Source organism: Mytilus californianus, unplaced genomic scaffold (genome assembly GCF_021869535.1).
Source record: "Mytilus californianus isolate M0D057914Y unplaced genomic scaffold, xbMytCali1.0.p SCAF_6, whole genome shotgun sequence".
NCBI lineage: Eukaryota > Metazoa > Mollusca > Bivalvia > Mytilida > Mytilidae > Mytilus > Mytilus californianus.
This window is the reverse complement of record NW_026262712.1, coordinates 51,868,948-51,881,276: the sequence shown is the minus strand read 5'-3', so window position 1 is coordinate 51,881,276 and position 12,329 is coordinate 51,868,948. Positions and strand designations below refer to the sequence as shown.

At 31.9% G+C, this 12,329-nt stretch overlaps 1 protein-coding gene across 5 annotated transcripts in view; it reads right to left on the bottom strand.

The window, feature by feature from the left end:
* LOC127705222 (mitochondrial potassium channel ATP-binding subunit-like) overlaps window positions 1-12,329 on the bottom strand; it is a 99,556-nt gene that overhangs the window by 79,749 nt on the left and 7,478 nt on the right. For all 5 annotated transcript variants that reach the window (XM_052209537.1, XM_052209538.1, XM_052209539.1 and 2 more), the window contains exons 6-9: window positions 10,354-10,494; window positions 7,938-8,023; window positions 5,342-5,439; window positions 1,711-1,816 (exon numbers count right to left, since the gene is read on the bottom strand). In XM_052209537.1, the coding sequence (XP_052065497.1) occupies window positions 1,711-1,816; window positions 5,342-5,439; window positions 7,938-8,023; window positions 10,354-10,494 (431 nt within the window). The remainder of the gene's footprint in view (window positions 1-1,710; window positions 1,817-5,341; window positions 5,440-7,937; window positions 8,024-10,353; window positions 10,495-12,329) is intronic.

Below are 12,329 nucleotides of genomic sequence, written 5' to 3'. Positions count from 1 at the left end.
GAATTCTTTGATTCGTCATTTTTACATCATGTCAACTAACAAATTGGACCTCGTTATTTTAGTATAGATATTATTCACATTAACTTAGAAACTAATCTAAGCACAAAAAATTAAAATTATTCACTGAACTATGAAACTGAGGTCTTAGACAATTGACGATAGAAAGATTAACAAGTAGGTGATGATTCTATAGACAATACAAAGTTGACTATTTACCTTAAGTAATAAAAAATCTGATCTAAACTGAAAATTTAATGTTGATCAATGACCCATGAAGATCAGGTCAAGTAAATCCTGTCAGGTGGACATGTAGTCTCTACGACCATTCTATAGACTAATTCTATAGACTCAAAAAAACTGACCAATAAATTATAGATATTTAAAGAACTGACTTGACATGAAGACAACTTAATTTTCAATTAAAGAAAATGCTGAACCATGAAAACTGACATATGCAATACAGAAACTAAAGGTCAAAAGCTATCTGTCTTCTGAAAATAAAACTTTAGACAAATAACTAACACTGCAACCAACACCAATGGCAGCTGACTTGCATACTCACCTATATAAACATTCATCACAGGCAAGAAAGAACTAAAGGTAATTATGGTTGCATCGAGTGAACCAACACCTTCTAACGGTACAGGCTGGTAAAGAGTAATCAGGATGGATACCCGGAGGTATGCTGGGGTTGTCTTAAAACCTCAGGAAAATAATGCTACACAAAGACAACAACATCGTAGATTACTGCAAGGAAAATCTTTATTATGGTCTACATGTTTCGCCACTTACGGTGGCGTCTTCAGGACAATTTAAACATAGAAAACAAATACTGAAGTACTTAAAATGCGGTGCATATGGGGTTACAAAGGTTAACAAGACGTAACGTCACAATAATTGATTTGACGACGTTAAAATAAAAGTGAAAGTAAAAGTTAATAATGAATTGTCAGTGTCTTTTCCAAAATGGACAACACCTCACAGGACATTCCGTACCATTCCAAAAGGCTTCACTCGGAAAGAGGTACTACTTCCAATTGCGTCGGGAATGTTGAAAGATCTATGGTAGTCGCACATGTAGGGCATGGTGGAAGTTGTTGTGAATTTGTTACATTTTGCGGTTGTGGTACACTATCCATGTTGCAAGTTTATTTCAACAATGATCGTGCGGTTCTGCGGTTCTGTGGTTCAGTACGTTTTGCAGTGGTCTTCTTTTGATCTTGAGTGGTAGTAGTTCATTTGTTGACTTTCTAGAATAATTCGGCAATCTCGGAAGGGGTCGATATTGTCAATGCGGTGTGGTTGTAAAATACAATGCTGGTTTGGCAAAGGTGGATCGTCTAGATGCAGGGATTGTGACGTTACGTCTTGTTAACCTTTGTAACCCCATATGCACCGCATTTTATGTTCTTCAGTATTTGTTTTCTATGTTTAAATTGTCCTGAAGACGCCACCGTAAGTGGCTAAACATGTAGACCATAATAAAGATTTTCCTTGCAGTAATCTACGATGTTGTTGTCTTTGTGTAGCATTATTTTCCTAATGGTAATTATATTCATTTGTTGAAGACATATGCCAATCAGTCTATGTCCTTGCTTCTACCGCCATCAGATTAGGTTTTTGATGTCTTGCCTTCAGTGACTTTCATAACAGGCGACAAGACAATGTTATATTTGCTAAAAATAATCATTTACATGCATACTTGTTTACCTTTCAATAGTTTGTGTTGATACTAAAAACGACATTAAATCCCCAGCAGATATTTCATCCCTCGTCATCAATCTACCACCAGCAAACATGGTTCCTAATACAATTCCTGAAAAAATAAATATATGTACAGCATAAATCATCTGTCACCAACAAACGTGCTTCCTAATACAATTCCTGAAAAAATAAATATATGTACAGCATAAATCATCTGTCACCAATGAACGTGCTTCCTAATACAATTCCTGGAAAAATAAATATATGTACAGCATAAATCATCTGTCACCAATGAACGTGCTTCCTAGTACAATTCCTGGAAAAAATAAATATATGTACAGCATAAATCATCTGTCACCAACGAACGTGCTTCCTAATACAATTCCTGGAAAAAATGAAATGATTTTTAAATATACCATAAATCATCTGTCACCAACGAACGTGCTTCCTAATACAATTCCTGAAAAAATAAATATATGTACAGCATAAATCATCTGTCACCAAAGAACGTGCTTCCTAATACAATTCCTGAAAAAATAAATATATGTACAGCATAAATCATCTGTCACCAACAAACGTGCTTCCTAATACAATTCCTGGAAAAAATAAAATGTTTTTTAAATATACCATAAATCATGTGGCTTCCAACAAGCATGCTTCATAATACAATTCCTGGAAAAAATAAATATATGTACACCATAAATCATCTGTCACCAATGAACGTGCTTCCTAATACAATTCCTGGAAAAATAAATATATGTACAGCATAAATCATCTGTCACCAATGAACGTGCTTCCTAATACAATTCCTGGAAAAAATAAAATGATTTTTAAATATACCATAAATCATGTGGCTTCCAACAAGCGTGCTTCATAATACAATTCCTGGAAAAAATAAATATATGTACAGCATAAATCATCTGCCACCAACGAACGTGCTTCCTAATACAATTCCTGGAAAAAATAAAATGTTTTTTAAATATACCATAAATCATGTGGCTTCCAACAAACGTGCTTCCTAATACAATTCCTGGAAAAAATAAATATATGTACAGCATAAATCATCTGTCACCAACGAACGTGCTTCCTAATACAATTCCTGGAAAAATAAATATATGTACAGCATAAATCATCTGTAACCAATGAACGTGCTTCCTAATACAATTCCTGGAAAAATAAATATATGTACAGCATAAATCATCTGTCACCAACAAACGTGCTTCCTAATACAATTCCTGGAAAAATAAATATATGTACAGCATAAATCATCTGTCACCAACAAACGTGCTTCCTAATACAATTCCTGGAAAAATAAATATATGTACAGCATAAATCATCTGTAACCAATGAACGTGCTTCCTAATACAATTCCTGAAAAAATAAATATATGTACAGCATAAATCATCTGTCATCAACGAACGAGCTTCCTAATACAATCCCTGGAAAAATAAATATATGTACAGCATAAATCATCTGTCACCAATGAACCTGCTTCCTAATACAATTCCTGAAAAAATACATATATGTACAGCATAAATCATCTGTCACCAACAAACGTGCTTCCTAATACAATTCCTAGAAAAAATAAAATGTTTTTTAAATACCATAAATCATGTGGCTTCCAACAAGCGTGCTTCATAATACAATTCCTGGAAAAAATTCATAATGTACAATATAAATCTTTATGCCACCAACCAATGTGGTTCTCAATACAATCCCTGGAAAATTAATTTAAATAATTGATTCATATGCCGCATACAAACATGGTATATACATGTATCATAATTCTTCAAAAATAAGTTAATTCATCAACAAATAATACAACATAACTCAGCATGCAACCAAAAAAAAATGTCCACAATTTCTAGGAAAATGATAAGCAAATTTTAAAGGCATAAATAAATCGTCTTTACACTTTAATCTGATATGTTATTACATTGATGTATTCTCTCACTTTTTTTTGCCTTTAGATGTTTTAAGAGTTTTTGCATTGTTAGGTTGATGTCTTATGAACGTATAACCCACTTATTTTGTTCATGATCATATTTTCTAGATTCCTGAAATTTTTTTTTGAAAACAACATATCCTTTGTGAGTTTAGTAGAAACTACAAACATGGTATCAGGATTTAGTTTTGCATTCAATTTAAATGGACAAAACTTATTACAAAAAGACTGAAGATAAACAATATGTGTGTTTACGAAAAAAGCAGTATTCAAAATTGGAAGTTTTACTATGCGTCTTTTTTACTTTATCACATTCACCCCAAAAAATAAGAATAAAGTAAAAAAAGCATGAAATGTGCTCATGAAAATTTTTTTGAGTTTTGAAAATTTAGTAAATATATAAGAACTGGCAACTTTTACCTATCTTTCATTCTATCTCATTAAAAAAACTAATAAGTATAAAAATAAGTAATATTCAACTCTCAGGTGAATATTATCATAATCATTTTGCTATGAATTCATCCCCCCTTCTTGTTGATTACAGACTATGTTTTTTTCTAAGTTCAATTAATTTTATGTCCATCTGAATAATTTGTATAGAACTTTTGGAGGAAAAAATTGATATGGACATTTAGAATTAATAAAAACTTTTCACAGGTAGCAAATTAGTTAAAATTCTTAAGACAAAACAATTTAAAGTATGTTATTGAATTATAATACATGTAATATGTATCTATCACCTTCGCTTAATTATTAAATCGACAAAATGTTATTTTCCTGAGGTCTTTTTGTTGTAGAATATTTTCTATGTCCGAATCAGAACTGCAACATAATCTTGTGACTGCTGCATTATTTACCAGACAACAACATTTTTTTCAAAATGCAAAAGTGCACCAAATTTAAAAAGGTTATTTTTACTACATGCACATTACGTATACAGAACAGTTATTTTGCCGAACCCCATTTTTAGGCTGAAAAAAGGTTATTTTAGTTTTTTATTTTTTCAGTGGCAACTAAAGTTAAGTCTAATAATCTAAGCAGTTCTAAAATCCATGTTTACTTTTTAGCAGATACAGCTTAAAAGAGAAACAGAGAATTCAATTAAAACGAGAATGCACACACCACCACTTGTAATTCAAAATATCAGAAAACAGGCAATCAGTGTCTGACATATCCTAAAAGCACTTAAATGCTACAACTCATCACTGCCAAGTTGCTGCCAAAATATGAAGTCATTCTGTTCAGTGGTACTGGAAAAATGCATGACAGATTATGAGATATATTTGTTGGACGAACAGATGGGAAAGAGCGGATGTATTTGTTGGGGAACAGGTTGAAAACAGAAGAGAATCTAACGAAAAGATGTATTACTGCTTTTAAAACTTAGTTATATTATAGCAATAACTTTAAATGTTTATCATTAATGTTTTAATTTATAATAAATATATTGGACCTTTTTATAACACAAGGTACCCATCTCACATATTTGAGAAATAAAACTTGTGTGTTACGATGTTAATTTGCATCCGCGGAATTAAAATTTTGAAACTGAGTGTCATTTCTCAAATATGCAAGATGAGTACCTTAAGTTTTATAAAGGTATATAGGTTATCTTTTTAGAGACAAGTGCCTCTGTTTCTAATGCGTGCCTATGTTTCTGATGCAATAATTTAATCTATCTTTTATTCTCACCATTCAATGCAATATTAGCCAAGCACTGGAATGCTCCTATACCAAGACCAAGTTCAATATTTAACTTCCTTGAACTCTCTACTTCCTGTCCAAACATTCTAAAAAAAAAGACATAATTCATCTAATCAAATCATACTTTCTCAATATTTCAAATGCTATAGGCTTTTTAGGAAGTTATCTTCCCTTGTCATTAACATGCAGATTGGATAAGATAATACCATTTCAAAAATAAACCAGAGGGCTACCTCATATATAGATGCAAGACCATACCAACTTATCCTAAAGAGTCAATACCTGTACATGTAATACAACTATCTCAATAGTGTTTGTTCGATTTGTTGTGTGTCCTTTTTCTATTTTATAAGATTTTAAAAGATTGAAGCAAGATTATGTCTGGCATTTTTTTATAAATACATCAACTTGAAAGTCTTCACTTTTTTTAGTATGCTCACTAAATTTTTTAAGTATTTTCCTAGCACCTGACTGTATCATTTTGTTTTATATTAAAGTATACTGCATTAAAAACATTAAGGGGTAAATTGCCCCACACAAATAAATATAGAATAATGGCATTTTTGCTTTTGATACTGACTTTATCAGCAAGTATATCAAGTGAGTCAGTATCAAAAAATAAAATGCCATTTTTCTTTTTATCGGCAATTTGTCTTAACAAAATGTTTTTTTGGTTGAGAATATGAAATAAACTGTTAACACAGAGTAAGTCTCGTCTTTTTGTAATTTTGATAATGCAAATGAAGAAATTAAAATAGCAATACTTTTACATGTAAGTTATGCAAATATTCAAAGTCAATGAACCATGATTGAAGATACATGGCTAAACAATCTCCATGGAAATGAGATGTGCCATGCTAATTAAAACTGCATACCAAATACCATTGACTTATCATATAAAGTCGTTCCCTTTAAACAAACCTAAACACAAACATTAACTTGTAAACTATGTAAAAGTTTCAAAGTCAATGAACCATGATGAGGGGGTGGGGTTATATAATCTCCATGGAAATGAGATGTGCTAATGCTTATACAACTGCATACCAATTAACATTGGCCTACCACTAATGGTTCCTCTTGAACTGACCTAATCACAAACTAATACATGTAAACTAAGCAAAAGTTTCAATGTCAATAGACCATGACTGAGGGGGCGGAGCCAAATAATCTAAATGGAAATGAGATATGCCAATGCTTATACAACTGCATACCAAATATCATTGACCTTCCACTAGTGGTTCCCCATAAACTGACCTAATCACAAACTAACACATGTAAACTAAGCAAAAGTTTCAAAGTCAATAGACCATGACTGAGGGGGCAGGGCAAAGAATCTCCATGGAGATGAGATGTGCCAATGCTAATACAACTGCATACCAAATATCATTGACCTATCACTAGTGGTTCACCATAAACTAGACCTAATCACAAACAAATACATTGTTGACACTCCCGCCACCACCACCGCCGCCAACACCGGAAACAGCTTACCTATGTCTTGCTTTTTGACTCCGTCAAGGCGAGTCAATAAAATGAATTTGTTAGTAAAACTACTTTTACGCGTACAAAGCGTTGTGATAGTTGTTCGGTTGTATGAATGAAGTTGCTTGCATTTCATTGCTAAATTGAGGCGAATGGACATGTTATGTGACGTCATTGCCTAATGTTTTCAATATCAGGTCCTGTCCATAATATATATATAGAATAATGGCATTTTTGTTTTTGATACTTACTTTATCAGCAAGAATATCAAGCAAGCCCACTAGGGTGAGCTGATATTCGAGCTGATGAAGTCAGTATCAAAAAATAAAATGCCTTTATTTTTTTTATCGGCAATTTGTCTTAACCGTATATTCTTTTTGGTTGAGAATATGAAGTAAAATGAAATAATAAGTAAAACTACTTTTACACATTCAAAATAAGGGATAGTTGTTCGGTTGTATGAATAAAGTTGTGTGCATTTTATTGATAAATTGACGCGGATGGACTTCGAGTACGTGACGTTGCTGCACTGATACATGACGTCATTGCCTAACATTTTAGAGTATCAAGTCCTGAAAATGATCTTAAAATTATTAGGCAGTAAGACCAAAGGGAAAATGTACAAGTTGCCAATAAAATGCTGTCTTTCCCAAAACTTTATACTCAATTATGTACAGAAACCTGTTGATCAATGGTTGTTGTTGTCCTCATGTTAAAGTTTTTATTTTATGTTTATAAGCTAAATGAAGATATTAGTTGTCCCTTCTTCCGCGGATAGTTTTTCTCATTGGCATATCTTACAACACATTTTGTTAATTCAAGCCCCAAAAAACACAACTTCTTACTAAAGGTTCAGAAATCATTGAGATGTTTTTATAAATGCAAAAAAAATGCAGAGTATCAGGTTTGCAATAATAAAAACTATCCTTTATATAAATTTCAGTAGCAATTTTCCTTCATATAATTTTTGCATTCACATTAATTATGTTTTGTATTTTTTTTACAGTGGTCAACAATTCGCAATAATGAATACATGCATTATTTTATTAATTTCAGTATCGTTTTAATAAAGCAAATATATTCTTTAATTGTATGTACAAACTCATTTTCTTTAGACTCCATGGCAAAAGCTCTGACTGTTCTAACATTTCCTATGGCTTCATCTGCTACTGCTGTTGATTTTGATAACTGAAAATAGAACATGTAACTTATTATAGACAATTACCGGAATAATGAAATAGTAAAAGAGATGTTAACGTCTCTTTCATTATGTGGATATACACCAAAAGTGAATCATAGTGCATTAGAAAGAGAGATGCGGAATCTTTGTAGAGACAGATATGACCCATAAATAATTCTTACTCAACTCCAAACTTTTCAACAATGAAAGTGAAGCAAAATTTTTTTTTAAAAAACATCATCCAAATTGATATAAAAGACAAAAGGGTAAGATGACATTTAAAGTTTTTACATAATGGGAACATTAAATTATTGTAATTGTCAAATGGCTGTGTGGTAAGTTTCATGAAAAAAAATTAAAAAAACAAAACAAAACAAAACAAAAACCCCCAAAAGTATATTGTCAGCTAGATAACTGTAACATGTTAATCAGGGGAGATAATAGAAGTCCTCAGTCATAAAGGTGATCATTCAACCACATTATTGGAAGAATATTTTTTTATTATTGTTATGATTTCAATCCATTGTACTTTATGAATTGAAAGTTTTATTATGACTATCAGAAAAAATGAAAAAAAAACTCTATATGCATATTTTTCATTAATTTGAATTGCTGGGGTGCTGTTTCATTTACCTGCTTTTATTCATATAAATGCTCTCACAAACTGTAAATGTATGCCTAATAAAAAAATTCGTAAGGGTTCCGCGGAACCCAGTGTCTCGCCTACTTTTGCTGTTAGTCGCAGGCTCAACAAAAATGGGGAAAAAATTATTAAAAATTTTCCTCTAGATACTATCTTTTGATCATAAACAAGCTTCTGTCCAAGTTTGGTACAAATCCAGGATGGTTTATGAATCTAATAAATGTTTTAAAAACTTTAACTGCAGACTGTATGTAATGTTAGCTGGAAGAAAAACTAAGTCCATTTATAAGTAATATACTGAAAAACAGGAAATAAATTTTTACAAAATTTCCTTCTAGATACTAGCTTTTGATCATAAACAAGCTTCTGTCCAAGTTTGGTACAAAACCAGGATAGTTTAAGAAAGTTATTAAAATTTTAAAAACTTTAACCACAGAGTGAATGTAATGTTAACTGGCAGAAAAACTAAGTCCATTTATAAGTAAAATACGGATAAACAGGATTTTTTTTTTACAAAATTTACTTCTGGATACTATCTTATGATCATAAACAAGCTTCTGTCCAAGTTTGGTACAAATCCAGGATAGTTTATGAAAGTTATTAAAATTTCAAAAACTTTAACCACAGAGTGAATGTAATGTTAACTGGCAGAAAAACTAAGTCCATTTATAAGTAAAATACGGATAAACAGGATTTTTTTTTTACAAAATTGACTTCTGGATACTATCTTATGATCATACTGGATACTATCTTATGATCATACTGGATACTATCTTATGATCATACTGGATACTATCTTATGATCATACTGGATACTATCTTATGATCATACTGGATACTATCTTATGATCATAAACAAGCTTCTGTCCAAGTTTGGTAGAAATCCAGGATAGTTTAAGAAAGTTATTAAAATTTCAAAAACTTTAACCACAGAGTCAATATTTGAGGACACCGCCGCCTACGACGACAGAATGTAGGATCGCTATGTCTTGCTTTTGCCAAAAAAAGTCACAGGCTCGACAAACATTATTCCTTTTTGCACAGGTCTTCACTACACGCAATTTAACCAAGATTAATAAAAATGGTTGTAACCAAAACATGTTCTACACATTTGTTTGAGTCCTTTATAATACTTTCACAAAAAAATAATTAGCCTCAATCTGAAATAAATTGAAGTTCAGGCTAATGCACTGCATTTAACTAATGTTCAAATGAGGTGCCTGTAAGGGTTTGTACTTATCTTCATGTAGAGTATGAATTCTTCCAATTACCGTAAAAATGAAGAACAATGATAAAAGCAAGATGAAAAACAGTAATAAAAGCACAGTTCCTTGAATATATATTAACTTTATATAACTTATATGTGGGGTATGTTGTCTCATATAAATCCATCTTATTTCCTAATAACAGTCCAAGTCCTTACTATCAAATATTCAACTGAGTCTTTCCTGATAAGGAGATTGTATGGTTAGGGTTGTATTTTTTCAATATATCTGCAATACAAAGCTTACATATACAGTAAAAAAGTTTGGCATAAATGGTGATAAAATATAAATGTAGAATCCTTTTACTTTTGATGTTACAAGTTTGAAAAAGTATGGAACCAATTCCAAACATGGTCATTTTGACCCCAAAACCTACCTTCTCCTTCTGAAATAAAGTCCACATTAAAGTGTCCAGTACCTATTATCTCACCTGTGATTGGGCCTTTTTAGATAATTTCCTTAGGCCAGACCCCATAAGAGTCCCAGTGCCTATAATAGCTGGTACAACTGTGATCATTAGTCCAGTTAATTTTGGAGATATGGTATACATAGTCCCAACACATCCTATTGTCTGAAAAAAATAGATAAAACAGCCATTAATTACCATTATCATAGTAAACTTAGGACTTCGAAAATAGATTTTCATTTGTCTAATCATTTATCCCTCCAATCCCCCTGCCCATTCTCAGAATATATGATAAATTGTTTTGGCATGAAAAGCTTCATATAAACTTGTCATAAAATTTCTATGATATACGTTGAGCTTTGTGACATTGTCAAATACAGTAAATTCATTAATATCTGTCACGTTTTAATTTTGCTATGGGATCATCATGGGTTTAGCAAATAAACTGCTTCCCTGAGCGCAGCCAGATACGCCCGCAGAGGTCCAACCCTGAACAGTTGGGGAAAAAATGGACACAATATTCAAGCTTGATTCAGGTCTGAATTTGGATTGTAATTAAATATTTGACATATAGGTTTCTGAATAAATGTAGTCAAAGAACTTGAAATTGGTTATATGAATTGAATTTATATTCAATTAAAGATTTCTTGCTGTTGTGCAATACTTAGTAAATCTGTCTATAAACAAATAAAGTTCAATTAATTCTCAATGTCATATTAGAAATTTATGAAAATAAAAAGGGAGCTTACATCAATAGATATAAACAATTCACCAAAGTTTCATGAGAATTGGTGACAGCATTTTTGAGTTATTGTCCGAAAACTGGAAAATCACCCCTTTTTTTAATGAATAAAACCCCATAACTCAGAAATGTAAAATGTAAAATTTATAAAATTCTAAAGGGAGCTTACATCAATACATACAAACAATTCACCAAAGTTTCATAAGAATTGCTGAAAGCATTTTTGAGTTTTTGTCCGAAAACTGGAAAATCCCCCATTTTTTTATGAATAAAACCCTGTAACTCGGAAACGTAAAATCTAAAATTTATAAAAATAGAAAGGGAGCTCATGTCAATAGATATAAACAATTCACCACAATTTCTTGCAAGTTGGTGAAAGCATTCTTGACTTATTGTCCGAAAACTGGAAAATCCACCTTTTTTTAATGAATAAAACCCCATAACTCGGAAACGTAAAATCTTAATTTTATAAAAACCGAAAGGGAGCTCACGTCAATAGATTTAAACAATTCACCAAAGTTTTATGCAAATTGGTTAAAGCATTTTTGAGTTAATGTCCGACATGTTGACGACAGACAGACGGACAACGGTATACCATAATACGTCCCGTAAACGGGCGTATAAAAAACTAGAGGCTCTAAAGAGCCTGTGTCGCTCACCTTGGTCTATGTGAATATTAAACAAAGGACGCAGATGGATTCATGACAAAATTGTGTTTTGGTGATGGTGATGTGTTTGTACATCTTAATTTACTGAACATTTTTCCTGCTTACAATTATCTCTATCTATAATTAACTTGGCCCAGTAGTTTCAGAGGAGAAGATTTTTGTAAAAGATTACTAAGATTTACGAAAAAATGGTTAAAAATTGACTATAAAGGGCAATAACTCCTAAAGGGGTCAACTGACAATTTCGGTCATGTTGACTTATTTGTAGATCTTACTTTGCCGACATTTATTGTTTTTTACAGTTTATCTCTATCTATAATAATATTCAAGATAATAACCAAAAACAGCAAAATCACCTTAAAATTACCAATTCAGGGGCAGCAACCCAACAACAGGTTGTCCGATTCATCTGAAAATTTCAGGGCAGATAGATCTTGACCTGATAAACAATTTTACTTCATGTCAGATTTGCTTTAAATGCTTTGGTTTTTGAGTTAAAAGCCAAAAACTGAATTTTACCCCTATGTTCTATTTTTAGCCGTGGCGGCCATCTTGGTTGGTTGACCAGGTCACGCCACACATTTTCAAAA